At 42.2% G+C, this 12,937-nt stretch overlaps 1 protein-coding gene across 2 annotated transcripts in view; it reads right to left on the bottom strand.

Moving 5' to 3' along the window:
* IMPG1 (interphotoreceptor matrix proteoglycan 1) overlaps nucleotides 1-12,937 on the bottom strand; it is a 144,932-nt gene that overhangs the window by 18,234 nt on the left and 113,761 nt on the right. For both annotated transcript variants that reach the window (XM_005552515.4, XM_015449161.3), the window contains 2 exons: nucleotides 12,046-12,578; nucleotides 8,791-9,010 (listed from right to left, as the gene is read on the bottom strand). In XM_005552515.4, coding sequence (XP_005552572.3) covers nucleotides 8,791-9,010; nucleotides 12,046-12,578 — 753 coding nt within the window. The remainder of the gene's footprint in view (nucleotides 1-8,790; nucleotides 9,011-12,045; nucleotides 12,579-12,937) is intronic.

The following is a 12,937-nucleotide window of genomic DNA, read 5'->3' as shown; positions in this document are numbered from 1 at the left end:
TTTAGAGGATGCATCCAGGAGTTCACATGCTGATCTGAATGTGGAATGGTATTAACTAAAAATCTTATGAGAGTTTTCAAATTCTCTCTTCTCCTTAGTTCAAAAGTGATTGTGGAATAATGTTATCTCTCTCCCACCATTGCGACCACAAACTGCTTTCTACCCTGACATTAAGCAAAAGAAAAGAGAAAGACTTAATTGGAATTTGTTTTGAATCTTGCAAATGATACTAAATAAATTATCTGGGCATTGCCTGTAAATACAATAAAATTGGGGCATAGACAAGAAATACTATTCTGGGCTGGATGTGGTGGCTCATACCTGTAATCCCAGCACTTTGGGAGGCCGAGGCAGGTGGATCACTTGAGGCCGTGAGTTTGAGACCAGACTGGCCAACATGGTGAAACCCCGTCTCCACTAAAAATACAAAAATTAGCTGGGCATGGTGACACACCCCTGTAATCCCAACTACTCAGGAGGCTGAGACAGGAGAATCACTGGAACCCGGGAGGTGGAGATTGCAGTGAGCGGAGATCGCTCCATTGCACTCCAGCCTACAGAGCCAGACTCCATCTCAAAACAAACAAACAAACAAACAAAAAACAAAGAAACAAAAAACTATTCTGACCAAGCAGCCTTAACATTCCCCTCAACTTCACTAAACTTTCCCCCCCCCCCCAAGACAGGGTCTCACCCTGTCACCTAGACTGGAGTGCAGTGATGAGAGTAACTGGGACTACAGGCATGTGCCATGGCACCCAGCTAACTTTTGCTTTGTGTGTGTAGAGACAGGGGTTTCATCATGTTGCCCAGGCTGGTCTTGAATTCCTGGACTCAAACAAATCCACCTGCCTCAGCCTCCCGAAGTGCTAGGATTACAGGCGTGAGCCACCACTCCCAGCTTTCACTAGACTTAAGACAAACTTTTTCCACAAGGCTCTCAACTTCCTTTTTCTTAGAGCAGTTAGTTAAAACTTTTAATTGCAAATTCCATGTTCCTTTGAGATGTAAATCTTTGAAAAACCCTCTTGCCACCTTTACAACTCAGGAATGTTATGCTCCAGGGCCTGGGTGCCATCCTGTAAAATGTAATCCTCAAGGACGTTAGCAGCTTTCTCCTGGTCTCTGTGGAAAGGTAGGAGCCTAACACCGGAGGGCGCCTTGCTCTAAGTTGTAAGACAAGAGGTAGACAGCCTGTGTTGACGTTCTCCATTTCCATTTCATTCCAGCCTCATTGAAGTCTGGCTTCTCTACCCTTGCCGTTCCACTAGATTGCTTTTGTAAAGCATTCTGATGACCTTTGACCTGTCCACTTAAGTGCCCTCTACTCTGTTCACTCACAGCTGCTAAAATTATGGGCCTGTCTCTCTTCTGCTCTTCTGTTTTGCGGCTTTCTGCAACATTGTCTCCCACCTCGCTGACCGCTATTTCTTGACTCCCTTTACTGTAATTTTTCTATTTCCCCATTACCTGTTGGGGTTACTCAGAGTTCCATTCACAGCTCTTCCTCCAGTCCTACACATTGCCCCAGGCCATCTCCTCCCGTCCTACACATTGCCCCAGGCCATTTCCTCCTACCCTACACATTGCCCCAGGCCATTTCCTCCCATCCTACACATTGCCCCAGGCCATTTCCTCCCGTCCTACACATTGCTCCAGGCCATTTTTAAAAATCTGTTCTCTGGCTTCAGCTGAAGTTCCCCAAATGTATACTTTCAGCCCTGGCTTTCCCTTGGCCTCCAGACACCTACTTTATAGGCTAGAGTCAATCTATCTTGTCCATTTCCTTAGAACTGGTTTTCTCTCAAATAGTTTTGGAGTCTTTTAAAAATATTTAAAGGATCTTATTAATTTTCGCCTTATGTATTGCATTTAAAATTTAAAAACAAATAAATATGTGCACACCCTTTGTACCTATCTTATATTTTTCCCAAGTTTTTCCAAACAGTTTATCGTTATCATTATCGATAAACTGTTTTATTTTTATTTTACTTGAGACCACTTTAAGGACTGTCTAGCACTTACTTTGAAAACTTTTTGGGCTTTCCAAAATTTTATTAAAGTTTAATTTTAAAAGACCGTAAGTCATAGGAAACAAAAGAAAAAGAAAAATAGGACACCTAAAGTCAAAGCAAATAGATTTGACAGGCATTTTTAGACAGCCTGGCTTTAAGTGAACTGGCTCAGCCTGGCTTTCCCTTCCTTCCAATCTGAGCTCCCTTCGCTCCCTTCACCCCTGTTCTGTAAACAAAGCTGTCATCACTGTGGAGTAACCGAAGAAACCTGGCACTCCCAGAAATGTCTACATTTTTCTTCTGCATTTTCTGGAATAGTCCCTCACCCCCCTTTCTCTTCCTGGGCCCACTGCCATCATACAGCAAGACCCAACTCAATAGTCACTGTCTGTATACGAAGCCTGCCATGATACCCCTTGGCCTCTGTAGCATTAATTGCTCTCTCCTCATTACTTCTTAAGATTTCTTTCTGCTCACATCCTGATTCTGTATTTAACAGACTCTATTATGTCTTTTTGTATATGCTTCCATTTTTCTCATTAGTTATTTAGCTCCTTGGCAGGGGGCAGAGATGGGGTCGATTTATCTTTTGGTCCTTGTGGCTATCATAGTGTCTGACTCATGGCAGATAATCCATAAATGTTCACTTCATGTATGAGTGAACAGGCACCCAAATCATGATTACATTATCATTTACTTGTCTAACTTCTCTGTAACAGCAAAGATAAAGGCCAGAGAGAGGCACAGGCTTGAGTAACTGTTGATGATTTAAGAAAAATGATTCAATATTTGGAAATAAGGAGAAAAGTTGACTGTGTGGCCTCTTCAATGTCATGTTAGAATACAACAATCCCACCCAGTAAACAGAGACCACCTGTGGGCCAATCCGACAAGTTGCCTGCTTTTGTACAACATGCAAGCTAAGAATGATTTTTAAATTTTTAAATGGTTAACTTTTAATTAGTTATATAAGTACCTATATAATTTTTGCCTTTTGGCTTTCAATGCCTAAAATTTTACTGTTTGGCTTTTTAAGAAAAAGTTTGCCGATGCATGGAAAGCAGTAACTTCGTTTGACTCACTATTTTCTGCGGATTATGGTCCAGGCATTTTACAACTCTGTAAAATTAGAAAATTGATGGTGCAATGATTGTAGTTTCTGTTTTATATTTGCCAATCTTATTTCATCATTCTCTTTTGTCCTCTGGCTACCTAAAATTCCAATGTTCATATTCTCTTTAAACCAGCTTTGTCATCCTACCAATTCCCTTATTTCAAAATTAAATAGGACTTTGACATATGCTCAGTATCTACTTTATGACAATTATGGTTTTTACATTTTGAGGATGATTCTTTGATAAGGGTTAGGGGAGGCAGGGATGGGTAGGGCTGGTGGTTTTGGAGGCTGGGGGGGACACTGGACGTGAGATGGGAGGACCTTCTTACCCTTCAGTGTTGCAGACCACTAGCTCTAATCTATGTCTACCACGAAGGTGGTCAGGGAAGGGTGAAAGAGTAAGAAAAACAGTAATGCAGTTTTGCTGTATTCAACTGTCCTGGCTGGAAAACATTGAAATGATAGGATCCCCTCTCTAGTTTCCAAGGATAGATTCTTGAGATTCTCTCCTAGAGACAAAGCTAAGTACTTATTCTTGACATACAGAATTTCCAGCAGCTGCCTTTATTTCTTGTTAAAGATTTCTCCCTTTTAATTCTCTTCCAAGGAGAATTTTCTCAGCAGATTGGATCGTCATCGTTGAGTTCAAGTAAATACTTGAAAGACCAAAACCTCAATCAGGGCCATTCCTGAATTTGCTTAAGTGACCTCCTCTTATCATTAGGGATTTTGGGCGTCAGTGTCTCTTGGGTCTCTCTTACTACCTGCTGGAGGATGGGCACTGCAGTGTATCAGCCCAAGCCTTCCGTAACGGAAAAGTCCACACCAGCAATAGAGCCAAGAGCTGGGTAAATTGGAATTTGAGTTCTTGTTTTCTAGGAATCTGAAGTAATTATCTTCACTCCGGATCCAGGGTCCTGAGAGACAGCACAATCTGCTGGTTGCACTGGTTGGTTGTATTAGGGACATTTTAATCAGCTCACCTGTCAGTCACCATGATAGCTTACACTCAAATATACCACCAAAAGGAGAAAACCGGGATCAGCCAGTCACACTGAAAAACTAGGAGCAAAATAGCTGTCATATTGCTAGATTTAAAACAGAGGAAGAAAATGATTGAAAATCATCTGCACATTTTCCCTTAAAATTCCCCTTTAAAATTTAGATATGCATTTCTCTTATAATAATTTTGTATGTATTTCCCCAGACTAAAATTGTATAGGAGTACTGATGCTAGAAACACTTTTCTGTAACTGTACAGGCTTTTTTTAAGAACAGCATTTTAAATTTCATGTTCACAAAGTTTTATAAGTTATGCAGATTCAGAGAATTAAGAAGTTAATTAACTCTATTCAAAAGCAATGGTGGTGAGAATTTTTGGGTTTTAGTACTGTCTCCTCCCTGGATTGGAACAAGGCTTTGAATGGAAAAAGGAGGTGTGAGTGAGGGTGGTGTTTGTGAATCTGTTTGTGCACCTGACTACCACACGCTTTGGGGTCGCTATCTCCTCCTCCTCAGGAGCCTCACCCTCCAACGGGAGCTCGTACTGCTGTGTGCCCTGCATGGTTAGTGGTCCCCTCTGAATCTCGTATTAAAAATCTGCTCTCCAGTGCTGGAAGTGTGGGCCTAATGGGAGGCGTTTGGGTCACAGGGGCAGATCCCTCATGACATGAGTAGATTAATGTCCTCCCTGGGAAGGAGGGGTGAGTGAGTTCTCACTCTGTGAGCTCCCACCAGCAAAAACAGCCTGGCATCGCCCTCTCCTCTGCTTCCTCCCTTACCGTGCGATCTCTGCACATGCTGGCTCCCCTTTGCCTTTTGCCATGAGTGGAAACATCCTCAGGCCCTCACCAGAAACAGATGCTGGCGCCTGCGGAAAGATGAGCCAACTCTTTTCTTTACAAATTATCCAGCCTCAGGTATTCCTTCATAGCAATACAAACAGATGAAGACAGCTGGTATTCTGTATTCCCAGCCCTGGACCTTAGTGACTGGAGCTGGCTGCTTAGTCCTTGCTATTCCCGGCCATCGAAGACCGTCTCATTGACCAGCCTGGAGGGACTAGAGTTCCTTTCATTTATTTCTACTCCTACTTTCTCTCTTCTGTTCAGGCTTAACAAAATGACACTTAAAGAAAACTCAGTGCTCTCTTCATTATGAGACAATCCTTTAGTGATGTCCAGGCCCACAGGAATTTACAGGAAGGCTGGCACAAAAGAAACTTGTCCTTAAAAAGTCTGTTAGAATGAAAAAGATGTAGTTTTGATCCCAGCATAGTTCTAAGATGTCCCTTTTCTACTGCAGTGCAAATTCCTTTGGGCAGGGATGGATTTTCGTGCATTAACATGTTGCATAGTGGTGGACGAATGCTGTTCTGGATTAAGCATGTAGAAGATGGTCAATGTCCTGATCATCAGTCCAGCACCCACTTCCTGATTACATGGGTGAACCCAGCCTTCGCCTTTGGTGAAATATCTAAACCAGAATCCCCAGCTGTGCATGAAGGAGCCCACAGAGTCAGTGACTATTCCCTGTGCCCCTCTCTGTTCCTTGCCTGCTCCTCCCTGCCTGCTGGTACCTTCCTCCTTCCCCTCACTGTTGACTGGAAGGAAAACATTTGAGGGCAGTTTACCACAGTGGCTTCTAGCTATGCATAGTGTAGTATAATTAGGAACCATTTTGGATATTGGATTTACCCATTTGGATTTACGTAGATGAACCCACACAGTTCATTGATGATTTTTAACTTTATAAAATCCATGTTTGACTTTCTAATTCTGCTGTCCTCAAGTGCTTTGATTGAACCATCACCATTTGGCTGATGCTTAATGATATCCTAAGCATCAATTAAGACAAGCATCACTATGTCCTAACTGGTGCAACACAGCCAATTTTTGGCAGATCTTTTGCATAGATTTATTATTTTATACATTTTCAATATATATAAAATTTAGATTTTGTCACTCTCCAGGTATCTGGTAAGGAATAGAGTATGAACTATAAGTTCACTGAGGTGCTTAGTGTAACATTCAGTGGCTTCTGCAAAGTATCTCCCTTGTAGTTACCATGAGTGGTCATTCAATCATTCAACAGTTTTTATTCGGATTCACTGCTTCTCCTGGCTTTACATGTTAATTTCTTCAAAAGTATTTGAGTTGGTGCAGGCTCAGGGTTGAGCTACCTCTGGAAAGCAAGCAAGTAACTTCCCAGGTTGTCCAGCGGGCACTGGCTTTCCCCTACTTTTCCACCACTAAAAATAAGAATTGGGCATGTATGCCATAGTTCACTGGGTAGGCTGGAGGCATTCTTAGGTAGCTCAGCATAAATATGACTCTGCAGGGAGTGAAACTGACGTTAGCACCATCTCATGCTTACCACCTTTGGTTTCTTGGAAGAAAAGCTGCATAGCAGAACTATTCACAAGAAATTAGTGAAAATAATTTCAGTTCCACCCCCTCCACAAATACCTTGTCATGCTACTTTTTATTGTTTTCGCTGGTACCTTATGCAGGTCACAAATTGATAGTCAAGTTAATTATGACAATGTTGCAATAGTAACTACTAATGTTTATTAAGTAACTACAATTTGTCAAATGCTATGCTAAGTATTGTAAATTTCTTTCAGTTAGTCCTCATAATGTTACTATCTCCATTTTCTTTTCTTTCCTTTTTTTTTTCTTTCTTTTGTTTTTTGAGAGGAGTCTCCCTCTGTCGCCCAGGCTGGAGTGCAGTGGGGGCAATCTCAGCTCACTGCAACCTCTGCCTTCTGGGTTCAAGGGATTCTCCTGCATCAGCCTCCTGAGTAGCTGGGATTACAGGCACCCACCACCATGCCAGGCTAATTTTTGTATTTTTAGTAGAGACAGGGTTTTGCCATTTTGGCCAGGCTGATCTCGAACTCCTGACCTCAAGTGATCCATCTGCCTTGGCCTCCCAAAGTGCTGGGATTATGGGTGTGAGCCACCACACCTGCCCAAAATTTCTCCATTTTCCATTTGCAGAAATTGAGTGCTGCAGTTAGCACACAAGATTCACATTTAGGGCTGGGGATCCCCAAGACCATTACTATGCTGTGCTTGCTTCCAGTATCAACAGTGTCCCTTATACACCCTGGCAGTGCACTAACAGCTTCCCACCCTCTTTCTAAGGCACTACTTAAGTGGCATCTACACTGAGGAGCTGCTCCCGACAGCCGCACACCTGGGTTCTCCCTTGCCTCAACTTGGCTTCGGACGTTGACTTTGTGCTGGTGGATGGGTCCCTAAGTAAGCTGTCAGCTCCCTGAGGGAGGAAGGAAGGCAGGGGATTGTGCTATGACTTCTTCAGTGCTTTCCAAGTTCTCCCCATATATACTTCCCGCTAGCTTAATCAATTGGTTGAAGAAATTAGCCACCTGATCCTAACTGGCAAAGACCCCTGGTTCCTTCTCAGTTCTGAAGTAGTTTTCCCGGGAAGAGGCAGTGTCTTACTTGCATTTAGGAGGTGTTTGATTTCTTAGGGGATCCACAGGGCTTACTTAGCTGCTCCTGTTTGGAGGTAAGTGCTCCCAGGCTGAGTGCCTACAGGCGGTCTGACTTTTTAAGGATCCTGTTTACTAAGGTACTGAGGCAATTTGCTTAAAGTTGCTCAAAGCCCTGCTCTATCAAATATAAATATCTCCCACTGAGCCTTTTTGGTTTGCATTTTGCCCGAGGCCTCTTCCTTCTGCCTTCATTGTTAGTCCACAGAGAGCCAGAGAGGGTGTTAAAGATTCACTCCACTAATTCATAGCCAATTAGGAAGCTTTGTTTTGAATTTGACTGGGAGGTGGCTTTGGCAGAAATCGGGAGCCCTCCCTACCTTGCACTCCAGGGAATAAAGGACTTCTTTCAATTGGTTAGAAAACAGAATTTTGAAACTAATGGTAAAAACAGTTTCCAATTTGGTCACAGCTGGTTACAATGGTGCACACACTTTGCTTTATTATCAGAGCAAATGTTTGCTTTCTCTTATGTGACTTTGGGCTAAGCTCCCATGTCTTTAAAAGTTTTCTCCTTGTCTAACTCTTTGCTTTAATCTTCACATGGAAGCTGATCTGTAGTATACAACCAAAAAGCAAATTTATTTTCTTCTTTTTTTTCTTTTTTGGTGATGGCAAAGTGACTTTCTCCAAGTTTGAATTTCTATCTAATGATTATTTTTCTTTCCTTAGAATGATGTCTCTGATCCTGAATTACGTGATGAAGTAGCTATTCTGAAAATGAACTGTGATTGAAAGACTGCTTAGGTAGGAAGCCCCGAGGTTGTTGCAGAGCACTGAGAAAGTGCTTTTGACTTCTAGCAGAATGTAAATTAGCTTGGCTGTGGGCTACATTAAAAAAAATCTCTTAAACACAGCAAAAGTTTTGCTCTGTTTAAACTTATAAGTAAAGCTCTCAGATTGTGCAACAAGAGGTGTGCTTGTTCATTGCTTTTTGATACAGGAAAATGTTCACTTGCATGTCTTTGGACTCTACCTTTCTAATGACGTGCTCCACAGCTTCCAAAAGGTTGTTTTATCTAGTGTCATTTCAGTTTGATTTTTGTGGCCTAAAGGTTGAAATATATGCTTAAAAACAGAACAAAATAAAACAACATGAACAAAACATCTCCTTCACTTTCTGGGTTGGATTCTCTTACCTGGTTCAATGTTGAGGGAGTAGCTGTCTATTTCCATATGGAGTTGCTGGGCTGCAGCAGAACGAAAATCCTCCAAGACTCCATGCACGGCCTTGGTGAGGTTATACGGCACCGACTTAGCAAACTTCATTTTGCTATTCACAATCACACTCCCGTTTCTGAAGTTAAGTATTTCAAGTTGCTTAAATCCTGTAAGATTGGATCGTAGATACGGAACCAGCTGCAAAATAAAAGATGGTTTACTCTTAACTGCGTTCTAAGTGCTCAGCTGCTGCTAATTCCACTTACACTCAGTTTTCATTAACTGAGGCATATATTTTAGTTCCTTTTTATTGTTTTGATTTTTGTTTTTGGATTTAATGTGAGACCAGAACACCACTACTTAATGGTTGATGTGCAGTGATTATGTTCCACATTTCCACCTTTCTGTCTGTGTATTGAGATGGATGGCTGTGATTTTTTCATGGTGAATTGTGAGAACAGATGATTTTTAAAAACCTGAGCCAATGCTATTAGCAAAGCAGGAATGCCAAGTTCAGTTATTAAAAGAAAGAAAAAAACCAAGTAAACAAAGACATGTTCCAAACTGAGCCCAGGAGCAGACTGACCGATGTCTGTGTAAATGGGACATCTATTTGGATGCATCCAATTTGAAATGGTCTATTAAAATAAGCATCAGCTTAAACATCAGCATGTCTCTCCACGCAGTAAATGGTTCCCGGCCAACACAAATGTGGGGCACTGGAAACAGCAGGAAACTGGCAGTTAGGAGAGTTGGGTGCCAGTCCTAGAACTGTCCCTAAATAGCCGTGGACCTTCATCAAGCCCTGTAACCACTGTGTTGTACCTCAGTGCCCTTATCTGAGTTGTGAGGAAGAACAAAAAGTGATCCCGTAGCGAGCCCTTTCCAAACTATCATAATCTCAACAGTATGCCCCATGGCATTGTGTTTCAGAGTCCCACATCTGCCTCCTGTGAGCCACAGCCATCCTAGAGATCATTTTTCAGAAATGTCTGAAACTCAGTGATGTCTACTTTGTCCTTGGCTCTGAAAGTGAGCCCCCTCTTTCATGAATTGTACTATGAACCCAGACAGCACAGAGATGCAAGTGTCAACCTCCTAGGCATGACCCAGACCTGATTTGTATTTGCCCTTGTCCCCACCCCACCACAATTTTGACTCTGACCCAGCCCCACATTCTAGTACTTCCCTCACAAGGTTTTTGTGTGAGTAAAATGAAATTTTAAACAAACTGTGGAGCTTCCCTTTTCAAGCTACTGTCCCCTGATGTTGCCTACTTACTTTGACTAGCCTCATTCTTGGTGTCTTAGCATTGCTTTGGCCGGGGAAGAGATTCCCTGCCTTCACCTAGTGTGCAGATAGCTGGGTGCTGCTTCTCCCAAATCCATTTTCCTCTTTTCCATAGAAAGAGGCTGCTGATCCAGAGAGCACATTTTCCAGCCTCCCTTGCGGCAAGGATGGCCATGTGACTAGTTCCCACTAACATGATGTGGGCAACTTTGGTGTCTTTTGCTTAGGAGAAAATTGCTTTCTCACAGCTTCCTCTCTGCTTCTCACAAGTGGCAACAGGGATGTACCAATGACCCAGCTTTGACCATGTGAATGAGGAAATGCCCCTGGTGTTGGCAGAGCTATAAGATGGAAGAAGTGTGGGTGCCTGAATGACATCGTAGAGCAAAGCTGTCCTACCCATCAAGTGAAAGAGAAATAAACTTGTATTGAATCAAAGTCACTATATCCTTACCTCTTCATTATGGCAGCTTAGCACGAACCCTAATTAACATACCACGGTTAGTTTGTCAGAGGCATGTGAACCAGAACAACTCCATCTTGAATAGGAGCTGGGTAAAATGAGGCTGAAACCCACTGGGCTGCATTCCCAGACAGTGAAGGCATTCTAAGGCACAGCATGAGAGAGGAGGTCAGCACAAGACACAGGTCATGAAGACCTTGCTGATAAAACAGGTTGCAGTAAAGAAGCTGGCTAAATCCTACCAAAACCAAGATGGCCACGAGAGTGACCTCTGGTCACTACTGCACTCCCATCAGCACCATGACAGTTTACAAATGCCATGGCAATGTCAGGAAGTTACACTATATGGTCTAAAAAGGGGAGGCATGAATAATCCACCATTTGTTTAGCATAGCATCAAGAAATGACCATAAAAATGGGCAACCAGCAGCCCTCAGGGCTGCTCTGTCTGTGGAGTAGCCATTTTTTTATTCCTTTACTTTCTTAATAAACTTGCTTTCATTTTGTACTGTGGACTTGCCCTGAACTCTTTCTTATGCGAGATCCAAGAACCCTCTCTTGGGGTCTGGATTAGGACCCTTTTCTGCAACAGGTTCTCTGGGACTCTGTTGCCTGAGACTCTCCCAGTATCTACTCACCTCATTATAAATGGTGTGGGGTGGGGAGATGGCACAGATAAAATCTTACTTTAAAGCAAATGTTCACTTGAGAAATTGGGTTTCATGTGGATTTTAATCTGTGTAATGATTTAACTTATATGAAGCATACAAATTTTTTACTATTGTCAGACAATCTGCAATCTGTGTGATATGCATTGTATAATTTATTTTAATTAGCCATGAATGTGTAGAGATATTACATAGTTCAACATTTCTTATGGTATATGTATTTCTCATTGTACATGTAGAAACAAAATAAACGTGAGTTTGGGAGTATCTTATTTTCAGAGATATATGTCATAATAATCATCTTTTCACTTTCTTTATTAGGGACTAGGAATGATAAGCCATTTAGTCATTTTTTAGGTTAACAAGAACTTGAGGGGAACTAAGAAAGGAACCCTTACTCCTGAACTCTCAGCCTCATCTGTACTGGACAATTCTAGCTTTGTACCCTTCCATGAGATTGACACAATTAAGAAAATGTTCACTCTCACTATTTTTAGATTCCACATTCAGTGCTTGAGTGTTATTCCTGGATTAACTAAGTTAGGAAGAATTATAATGAAAAGAGTTTAAGAATAAATTTATTCCCACAAGGTTGGGTGGCGGTGTCTTCTCATTTGTCTATCACAGAACTCACTTCCCCAACTGGATCCAAATTCATCTCAAAATTCTAGTTGAATGTCTTCAGCAACAGCTGTCTTAGTGATTTGTTTCTACTAACCCTCATTGCTCAAGACAGCTAATGATTATATTATAAAATAACAACAAGGAAAGAAGAGACAGAGAATTGAGAATCGTGAGCAGTGCCCACTCACCAGCTGTGTGAATTGTTGCTCCAGAGCTCGGTACTCCAGAGAGCTCTTGTTGAACAGGTCGTTGGAGAAGGCCATGTTAGCAACACGCAGACTGAAGAACACTACCAGCTCTCGGCCCTTGGGGGCAATGGTCATAGAACTAGTGGTGATATACTGTAAAGCTGAGACAGGAGTGGTGTCCTCCAAGAAATGATCCGGGACAGAAACATATTCGCTGAGTTCTGCTACCTCAGATGGGGCAGGAGTCTCAGACAGATCCATTTCATCTAGGTCTCTGACAATATCTTCGCCACCTGCACTTGACCTGCTGTCATCTGAAGATGCAGGTGGATGTGAAATTCCCAGAGTCAGTTGGCTGATTGCAGAATAATCACTGGTGGGGATGGTGAGCCCTGGTACTAGCACTGTCTGGTCAATGGCCATTATATCTGTGGTGCCTTGATCAGTCAGAGAGATGATACTTGATGCCGTAAAGAAAGGTGGAGTTTCTGATAGGGAGGTAGAGGCCATAGCAGGGGGAGACCAAGAAATGTCTGTGGAGGAAGTACAATTTCGTTATTGAAATCAATTTCATTATGTCCAAGTATTCCCTAAAGAATGGAAAATGAAAAAAAGAAAATTCAAAATTAAGCTTAACTTAAGAAAATACATAGCATTTGCATAGATCATTTCAATAGTCATTTTTTTAAAAGAAGATAAATTGGAACAGAAAGGGCAGGCAGCCCTTTGTCCCAGCCTAGGGAGACAAACAGTGGATCCCTGCACCCATTTTATTCAGGCCCAACAGTTCTTGATATACGAGACTAAAAGAGCGCCAGTTAACTAGAATTTCTGGAATTACTGCCTAGCCAGACACGATACACCTGGGAATCAAGTAGTAGAAACTGACTGA

Source organism: Macaca fascicularis, chromosome 4 (assembly GCF_037993035.2).
Source record: "Macaca fascicularis isolate 582-1 chromosome 4, T2T-MFA8v1.1".
In the NCBI taxonomy this organism is placed as follows: domain Eukaryota; kingdom Metazoa; phylum Chordata; class Mammalia; order Primates; family Cercopithecidae; genus Macaca; species Macaca fascicularis.
This window is presented reverse-complemented; position numbering and strand designations above follow the sequence as displayed.